The 10,018-nt window shown below is 41.0% G+C and overlaps 1 protein-coding gene and 1 long non-coding RNA gene across 2 annotated transcripts; one reads left to right on the plus strand and one right to left on the minus strand.

Annotated features, from left to right (window-relative positions):
- Window positions 1-1,830: 1,830 nt before the first annotated feature.
- Window positions 1,831-2,130, minus strand: LOC130139451 (uncharacterized). The gene is made up of 2 exons (XR_008817627.1): window positions 2,022-2,130; window positions 1,831-1,991 (listed from the first exon to the last, which is right to left on the minus strand). It is a non-coding gene; the product is annotated as an uncharacterized LOC130139451 (long non-coding RNA).
- On the plus strand, window positions 1,990-7,661 carry LOC115685119 (probable serine/threonine-protein kinase WNK5). Its single transcript, XM_030610138.2, has 7 exons — window positions 1,990-2,619; window positions 4,398-4,663; window positions 4,921-5,144; window positions 5,545-5,702; window positions 5,800-6,130; window positions 6,527-6,895; window positions 7,067-7,661. The coding sequence occupies exons 1-7, from the start codon at window positions 2,524-2,526 to the stop codon at window positions 7,510-7,512; spliced, it is 1,890 nt and encodes a 629-aa protein (XP_030465998.1). The 5' UTR covers window positions 1,990-2,523; the 3' UTR covers window positions 7,513-7,661.
- The last annotated feature ends 2,357 nt before the right edge of the window (window positions 7,662-10,018 follow it).

A 10,018-nucleotide genomic window follows, 5' to 3' on the forward strand; every position in this document is an offset into this window, starting at 1 on the left:
CAAGTCCAAGATCTTTCAATCGGTTCAATCGAATCTTAATTGATCTTTTGGAAAATGCAATCAAGTTCTTTTAGAAACCAATACCCAAAACGGCCTACGGCCAAGTTGAACATATGAGTGTGCATACCAAATATTAAGCGATAGCTAGCATATGGTCCCAATAATCCTTTTTTATGATCATTACATAATCTTGAGCTATTGTTGTATGTTACATCATCATTAAATTACAATTGATTTGTTTCATTATTAAGAGGTACATGTGTGAGAGTGTTGAGAGAAAGAATCCCATAGAGAAAAATTGATGCGATGTGAAGCAGTCGAGTATATCTAATTGGTCTATACTCATTGATTTGAACTTTTGAATGAAAACTTACGTTCAATTGAACACGTTAGCAAGATCATGCTTAAGCTTTTTTGTGAAAATGTCATCCATTAAAGGTATCGAAATTCCACTGCCCCTCGTCATCTTTGATAATGTTAAGGTGATATTCATCTTTGTTGAGTGGATATCTCATTCGATCAATAGGTAAGAGTTTAGTAGCAACTTACATTTACTCATTGGTACACAATCATCTCGGGAAAATTGTCTAAAAAGTTATAAACTTATTGCACTTTTACCAATTCAGTCCTAAACATGTTAATTGTGCTAATCGAATAATAAACATTTTCATATTTTGCCAATTGAGTTAATCTGGCTAATTTTAACCAGAAATCGCTAACGTGGACGTTAGCCATTCTACGTGAGATGGCTAATATTGACGTGGACAATTTAATAATATTTTTTAAATTTTTTATTAATTTTTTCCTTTTTTATTTTCTTATCTTTTCCTTCTTTAATTTTTTTCCTTTTTTTCCCTTTTCTGTACTTTTTTTTTCTCCTCTTCCCTCCATCAGCCATTGCTGGGCCTCACTCGAGGCCGACGAGGGCTGTCCACTGAAGGAATTTGATTGCACTTTCTCAAAGATTAATTAGGATTCGATAGAATCGATGGAAAGGTCTTGGACTTGGTTACATTCTGTAAATAAGGTTCATCACTTCCAATGCTCCTTTTCAGTTGGGCAAGTAGAACTTGATCGGATTCCATAATCAACTCTAACTTCTCACTCAACCCGAAGCTTGGCTCAGCCGCATCGGGTTAGGCCAGGCTTTATGACTAAAACACTTTCCAAACTCGCCCAAAATCGCTCTTCAGGGCCATTTGACCCGTGAGTGACTAAATTGCTTGTCCTAGGATTAGGTCTAGAAATTTGGCATATTTGATCTTTTGAGTACACATTCACCGAACACTTCAACAATGTCATTGACTAAAAGTATCGAAATTCCACTGCCCCTTGACTTTCATAATCTTTGATAATGTTAAGGTGATATTCTTCATTATTGGGGGGATCAATAGGCAAGAGTTTAGTAGCAATTTACTCATCGGTACACAATCATCTCTACACGCGGCGAGACTTCGATCGACAGAGTCGTGGAGAGCGACGGATTCTTGTGGTCCGGTGATCGCGAAGTGTCTCTTGATCCATACCCCCATGTCACGTCAACGTCCATCGGGGTAATCTAATCAGTGAGATTGGAGAGGACTTCATCTGATGCAGCAATCCACGTCATGCGTGGGCCCCCCATAGAACCAATAATTCAGAAAAAATATTCTCTCCCCCCTGGCAAACATCGCAAAAGCCTTTCTAATAATACCACCACCAACTCCAACTCTCTCCCCCACCAGTGCCACCACCACCATCTCTCTCGCTGTCTTTTGTCTTCAGCTGCAGTTCCCTCCACCATATCTCTCTCCCTTTACACCCTCCTCCTGGTGATTCTCTCTCTCTCTCTTGGCGATTCCTCTCACGTCCACAGATGGTGCTACCAAAGCGTGGCCACAGGTTCTTCAAGTTCAGAATCCCCAGCACCCATCTCCTCCTCAACGATCACTCCCTCTTCTGATCTCGATAAGCAAAGATCTCTCTCTCTCTCTCTCTCTCTCTCTCTCTCTCTCTCTCTCTCTCTCTCTCTCTCGCGAAACTTTGTCCTTGTCCACAGATCAGACCGCAGCTCCTTTCTTTTCTTTCTTGTCGGTCCCGGGTTTTCCCTTCCTGGTCCCTACTTATCTAGTTGCCCGCACTGTGCTCGGCGCTCCGTGCACAGTCGTCGTCACTGCTATATATCGCGAAGGAGAAACATCTGTCCGCTCGAGAAGACAAATGATCAACAAGGACTACGAGTTCTCCCGGGGCGTGGTGGAAATGGGGTGGATCATGCTCAGCGTCGACTACTCGAGGCTCTTCTGGTTGCTGTTCGGCGTCTTCTCCTATGAGAATCACGAGGGAAAACCTCGGATCTTCTTCTAGCGACCGCTTCCCTCTCTTTCCTTTCCGTCATTAAAAGTTTGTCTGTCCGGAGTAGTAAAGTAGTCGTAATTCTCGATCTCCAGCTTTAGTGAATAAGGTTAAGTATTTAAGTGTGGAAAACTAGAGGCCTCTCGAAGGGAAATCTCGAAAGGCTTCGTTTTGGAATCGCCGTCAGCCATGCAGAGGATCACGAGGACCGCCGGAGAGTTTTTGGATGGCGCGAACGCAAGGGTCGAATACGCCGAGACCGACCCGGCGGGCCGATACGGACGCGTAAGTAGCTCTCCATCAATTTTCTGATTAAAACCTATTATACTTTTGATTTTCCATTTTTGATCTAGACCCTATATTTAGTTCTTATCTCATGCGTGAAGAATGGCTAATCCTTGATAAACACCCCTGAATTTAGAGTCTGTGGCAACTATTTAGGGTTAATCATATCCCGACACGTGGATATACCCTCTCGAGTCCAAACTTTTCTGACTATAATTTTTTTATAAAAATTGAACCTATTAGTGGTTTCGATGTATATGAAACTCTATATGAGATTATCCAAATAGTCAAGTTAAAAAGGTTACAATGCTCCGTATTATAAAAGGAAGTCGAGGATCGTTCGTGTCCGTCCATCCAGAGATCCATATGTGACTTTGACTAATGATAATTAAAGTTAGTTAATCAATTAATTAATACATATGCACTGTACACAACTTGTACTAGATTCGAGCGTGCGCTGAATTGTCTGATTAGGAGAGGTGGACCCAATAAACAATGTTATTCATGTGTTTTATTGGTGGTGCTAATATTATATTTGGAAGAGCACGCCATTGTTGGTGTTGGTCAACTGCAAGAGGAAGTGGAATTCGATTTAAAAACAACCACTTCCCCTTTTCTATAAAATAAAAAAGATGGGTTTTGATTGCCCAATTTTGATGACGCACCTTTCCAAGCTTATTCAACCCCATTATGGCTAATCAATGTGGTTAGAATTTCAGTCGGACCCTCTCAATATATTGTCCATGTGCATGCACATATGCATATGTTCATTCTTTAGTACAAGACGTCCAAGTCTCAATGATTCTATGTGATAAATATGGAGAACTGGTGGAAACATGTGCATATTCCTGATCGACATGGAGAGCCAATAGAGATGTGGAGAATCTCCTTAATATGTTGCTAGCGTTATGCATGATACCTAGGCCCATATCCGCAAGCCGAATAGGATCAGATTAATGGTAGGAGCATGGGAACTATTTCCATTGCAATATCACAAGTCGAACTTTAAAAGCGTCTCTATTCAGGCACGGGCCGTCCAAGCTCTTGGCAAGTTTTTGTCGTATCACGTTATGAAAGAATTTTGTAATTGCACGCATGCTATTCAAAGGGAAAATATAAGGAGAATTAGATGCAATTGAAGATTTCGAATGACGTGCATAATTGAAATCTGGTTTGTTTTATGGATAATTTTCATTTGCATGTATGGTCAGAATCTATTATCGCATGTTGAGTCAGTTCTTTTGACCAATATCTAGATAGATTTGATTGTGTATCTAGCGTTTAGTGCATGTGATCAAGAAGGAAGGAACCGAGAAAACCCCGAAGCCGCCATGCTGCGGAAAAGAAAAGTTCTCAAGCAAATACAAAGGCTGCTTTTCACTGCTTTTTGACTTGTAGCGATTGAGTTCTGAGACCAAGTGAAGAGTTTAATCTGTGGACGAGGACGAATTGAATTCTGACTTTCACTCGACTGCATTTAAGTTGGACTTCGACTGATTACGTCCAAAATGCTTTAGGGTCAATGTAAAGAGCCCTTTTTGGAGCGTTTGAATACGAGGAAACACAAATATGAATAATGTTAAAGTGTCCCGCATTGCTTGTATACGGGGTTCGTATGTTCTTTGCATACGGTTGGCCTTTTTAATATGGTATTGGGGTTGACTTCCGCCTTGCGCATGAGAATGCTGTTAAAGTATCCCACCTCGCCCTCATGTTTACGAGAGAATTAAGGTTTCTAACGTTGTAGTTGCGGTCCCTTTTGATGCTTTTTATTGCAGTTTAAGGAGGTCTTGGGCAAAGGAGCGGTGAAGACGGTGTACAGAGCATTCGACGAAGTGCTTGGGATGGAGGTGGCTTGGAGCCAAGTGAAGCTCCACGATGTTTTCCGCTCGCCGGATGAGCTGCAGAGACTCTACTCGGAGGTTCACCTCCTGAAGAATCTCGATCACGAGTCCATCATCAAGTTCTACACTTCGTGGGTCGATCCCAACCGGAGAACCTTCAACTTCATCACTGAGCTCTTCACCTCCGGCACCCTCCGAGAGTAATAACACCTCTATGGCTTGAACTACCTTCTTTTGTCTTCTTTCAAATGTCCAAACTCAATTTTGGGATATTCCAATAGATTTATGCACTTCTTGTGAGCTTTTTGCATGATGTTCACCTGAACTCGAAAAATCTGAGTGACTTTGGCCATTAGTACAGCCATGAGACAGTTCGGTCAATATCTACGTTGTATGTAACTTGACCTCGTTATCTTTCTTCATAAACGAAATCTCTGTTTGTGAAATATATATGTAGGTATAGGAGAAAGTATCAAAGAGTGCACATGGGAGCAATTAAGAACTGGGCTCGCCAAATACTGAAGGGCCTCGCTTACCTCCATAGCCATGATCCTCCAGTCATACATAGAGACCTCAAGTGCGACAACCTCTTCGTCAATGGCCATCTCGGCCAGGTCAAGATCGGTGATCTCGGTCTGGCCGCTATTCTTCGTGGATCGCAACTTGCCCACAGCGTCATAGGCACTGTCTCTTTCTCTCTCTCTCTCTCTCTCTTGCGATATTGATAAATATTTTCTCAATGATACTAGAGATATGGAGAGCTTCCTTTAAGAATGTAGCATGCATACATGCACGCGATATGGATGAATTTTCGCGTGATCTAGGTTTAATGGACTTTGATAACATACGGTCTAGTGAAAAATATTTATTGCACTATGTCCCCCGAGGTTTAGAATCTCTGTATTAAATTTGCTCAGAAGTTCATTTGGCGTCACTTGCCACGGCGCACATTGACATTTATGTGAAACTTTGTTTAGCTTGGTTCATCCATATCGAAATGTTTGTTAATTTCAGTTCTATTTTGCGAAACTACCAAGGTCGCCTCGGCTGAGTTCATATGTTTTCCTCATGTAATTACCAGGCACACCGGAATTCATGGCACCAGAACTGTACGAGGAAGAGTACGATGAGCTAGTTGACATATATTCCTTTGGCATGTGCTTGCTTGAGATGCTCACTTCCGAGTACCCATACGGCGAGTGTTCGAACCCAGCTCAAATATACAAGAAAGTCACTTCGGTAAAAGTTTGAAATACCCATGTTAAGCTCAAATATTACACGTCACGCATTACATATCAAAAACTAAAGTTATTCCGTTTGTCAATTATTAAATTAGGGAAAGTTACCGGAGGCCTTTTATCGGATTCAAGATGACGAAGCACGAGAATTTGTGGGGAAATGTCTGAAGAAGGCGTGCGATAGATTGCCCGCTCAAGAGCTCTTATTGGATCCCTTTCTTGCCTCCGATGATGGAGGACCGCTCCTGCTCACGCCGAAAGCTTCAAGTGGAAGTTCAACTCCTAAAAAGACGACGACGGCGATGAATTTAATGGTGCCGTCGATTATTGTGCCCGATCTTTTGAGGAATACCAACATGACTATCACGGGGTCTATGAATTCAGAAGATGACACCATCTATCTCAAAGTGCAAATTACTGAAAAAGATGGTACGTGCATCAATTCTTGTTCTGTTTACGTTCAATGTACTCAAATTATTTGTAAGAGGGGCGACCTAGAGGCATCGGTTTCAGCGTGTTGACTCTTTTTTGGAGATCATTATGCTAAAGACACTGCTAGGAAAGAGAGTTCTCCATGAGCGGCCTGATCTCCAGATTGTTGATTTTGAACAGAAGATTACACCCGCTTATGAAATTGTGAGAGATGATTTAAAACGTTATGTTTCAATTGAAGCCACCATCAAAGTATTGACATGCTTTATTGTTTAGTCTATCCTACAGGTAGGGCAATATGTTCAATTTTATTTCCTAATTCTTTTCATTCAGTACTAGCTTCTTTTTTGGCTGACTTCGTCGTAAACATTGTCCTTCTTGTGTTAATAACAGGAAATGCGAGAAACATATACTTTCCCTTCGATATCGTGAATGACACCGCGCTAGATGTCGCTTTGGAGATGGTGAGGGAACTAGAAATTTCCAATCGGGAGCCAATGGAGATCGCCAAGATGATCGAGGAGGAGATATCTTCTCTCGTTCCGACGTGGAAAAAATCCTGCCTCCCATTAAAGAATCACCACGATAGCTTTAGTTACCAAGATGATGACGATGACGAGGAAACACGCCCTCCGTTTCACACCTTCTCCTCTTGTTCTTCCTCCCATGCATCTCTCCCAAATTTCAACTCACCGTTCTCTGATGCAAATCTCAAGGACGTCTGCAACAACATGATGAATATTAGCCTGGATTGGCTGCAAGGTATAAAGTTACATATAAGAAAATCTGAAAACTTTTTTTGCTTCCAAAAAGGCAGGAAGAATCTTTGTTGGAAATTTCTCCAGATTGTGGATTTAGAACATATTTGAGATATATGCACGTTGTTCTTTTCTATCATTGCGACATAGAACTTAATTGTGCAAATCCATGCAGATCATGATGTCTTTGCGCATGATGAGGCAACTTCTCCAAGCTCAGTGACCTCTCTGAAGTACTCGAATTTCAGCTACTGCTCAAGCAACGAAGACGATTATGATACAAGTCCCCGTGGGGACCCTCTTTGCTTCGCGAAAACCCACCAATCCACAAGATTCTGTCCCGAAGAGTGCAAGAGAGTGAATGATAACTACCAACGGAACAATGCGCAGTTTGACGCTCAGAGAGGTCAACATTTCGCGAATCACAAGCAGAAGATAGCACGGATCCAGTCGCTCGTGGACTTCCGGAGCCAGCTGTTGCACCGTTCTCTCGTGGAGGAGATCAACAAGAGGCGCATGTTCAAGACCGTCGGAGCAGTTGAAAACATCGGATTTCAAGAACCTTGTGACTTCGCTGGGACTTCTTGCAGAGATAGCGAGAAGCAACGATTTGGATGGTGAAGTTACTACTTCAATTACGCCCTCAAACGCCATATATTGTATTGGTGGCGGTTTTCCTACACATAATGGTGTAACGTGTGTGATTAGTAATGCATTGTACGAACATATAAGTACTGAGTTTATAATGGTGCTTATTCTGTGTGTTTGAAGTGTTTTGCAGTTCTGTGATTGTATGAACCTTGTAATAAATGCATGAACCATGATTTGCATGCAATTGTCATGGAAAATGATATGCCTACATAGTGAAAAAAACGTAACACTTCCTCTCCAAAGGTCTTAAGTCATTGCTAAGCATGTGGAGGTGGTAATTTCTGACTTGACTCAAGAATCTGCACAACTCACCGAAAACTCACCCAAACCCGAGTTGATTGAAATATTTATCGACCCGAATCCGTTGGGTTCAAGTCTGAGACAACCTGCACCCACGATAAACCTTGAAGGAATTCGAAATCGATCCAATCCGAATTGGAAACTAACCAAAGCAGACATTTGCCCATGGTATTGATTTTAACACGATTGAACATGAAACCGGAGATAAAACGGCGTAATTTGTCATGGAGCACTATCCAAATCAGGCTCATCCGAAGAAAATGAAACTCATCAAGATGTTACAAAAGTTGATTGACCTGAACCGAACTTGATCCATTTTAATTTCAAAAGAACCTGTTAGAGATAATTTAGATAATTCTCTAGGATATTTTCCTACATTAGAGATAATTATAATATTTCTGTTGGTTTTTTGTATCTCTCAAGATTGTGCGATATCACCTTTGATTGTGCATATCTTGATTGAAATATAATGCCTTTGATAGTCTCTATCATAAATCATTTAAATAGGCTGATGTACTATTCATTATGATATATTGAAATATATACAATTTCCCACATTTCTCTCTTCCGCAATTCTTATATTTAACTTGGTATCAGAGCTAGTCGATCCTGAAGTGCACCCGGTGCACACCCAAGTGCGTATTTGGAGCTAATATTAGAGCTGGTGGTTTGTTCCAATGTTTGATGGATGAAGTTGGTGTAATTTCCAGGCAATGGACATTGTGGTGTAACAATGCAGGCCCGGTGGTCATATCTTGATGCAAAAGGCTACCTGAATTAAAGGGGAGCTCACACATGAGGTGAGATTATTTGGATGCACGTGTTAGTTGTGCTAGAGAAATCTCACATCGGAGAATTGATATGGTGTAGAGCAGTTAATATATCATAATTGGCTCATAACTCATTGGTTTAAGCTTTTGAGTAAAGATGAGTCAACTGGATATGTTAACAGGCTTGGACTTAAGCTCTCTCTCTATGATATCCCCAGGTGAAGGGTATTGGACTTTTGCTATGCGCTCCCTAACAACTTGGTATTAGAGCTAGTCGATCCTAAAGTGCACCCAGTGCACACCCAAGTGCGTATCTGGAGCTAATATTGTTTCTTGTCATTGTTTTTCCAATACGTCCTAATATCCTCAAATCAAGTTGATTTCAACATTGTTCATCTCGTCCGATAGCCAATCATCTACAGAGCCCTGTTATCTGAGGAAGCACTTATCGAGTCCTTTGCATAATAGTCATGTTAACACTCGCACTCACCTCGTCGCCTGTCGAGCCTTTTTCATGGAGGTGGCTTTCTTTCGATGCCAGTCACACAAGCCCCATTCTAGTAACTATTTTCCAAGCTAACCGTATAGGCCGCTTGATGTTACGATGCCAACCGTATAGGCCGTGTCACTCAGTTACTGTTTTGCAAGCCAGCCACATCAATCACTTGTTGTTTCCCCTCCGATTATCGATGTTTTGCGTGTCGTCTTGAGAAACTCGCCGCTCTCAGACTAGCAAGATTTGAAGTTTCGCCATGAGGACGTTGCCTAATCCGCCAGCCACTGGACACTGTTCAGACTAGTATTCAAACTCAAGTTGACATCATTTATGCATCTTGAGTTTGAGGAAGGATGTTAGAGATAATTAAGATAATTTTCTAGGATATTTTCCTATATTAGAGACAATTAGAATATTTCTGTTGGTTTTTTGTATCTTTCAAGATTGTGCGATTTCACCTTTGATTGTGCATATCTTGATTGATATATATTGCCTTTGATAGTCTCTCTCATAAAGCCTATAAATAGGTTGATGTACTATTCATTTTGATATATCGAAATATATGCAATTTTCCACATTTATCTCTTCTGCATTCTTATATTTAACTGAACCAATATGTAAAAACTATTTGTACTCAAAACAACCTTATTCAAAATCGATTCGATCCCCCCATTTGTCATCTCTACTCTACATAGACATGGACCACAATTTAATTCATTTGCAACCTAATGATAGAAAAGACCTTTATGTGTCAAAGGATCTCCATATCAAAAACAATAAATGATTAGGTATGAGAAATCACAGGGGTAGGCTCCTATGTTTTACCCTATTCATTAGAGATGTGACTTTAATTAGTGGCGACTGCTTTCAATCATAAAAGATGAGATCATGAGTAGAGTACTAATTACTA

This window comes from Syzygium oleosum, unplaced genomic scaffold, assembly GCF_021117445.2.
Source record: "Syzygium oleosum isolate NSW1041296 unplaced genomic scaffold, Sole_v2.1 Sole_v2.12, whole genome shotgun sequence".
In the NCBI taxonomy this organism is placed as follows: domain Eukaryota; kingdom Viridiplantae; phylum Streptophyta; class Magnoliopsida; order Myrtales; family Myrtaceae; genus Syzygium; species Syzygium oleosum.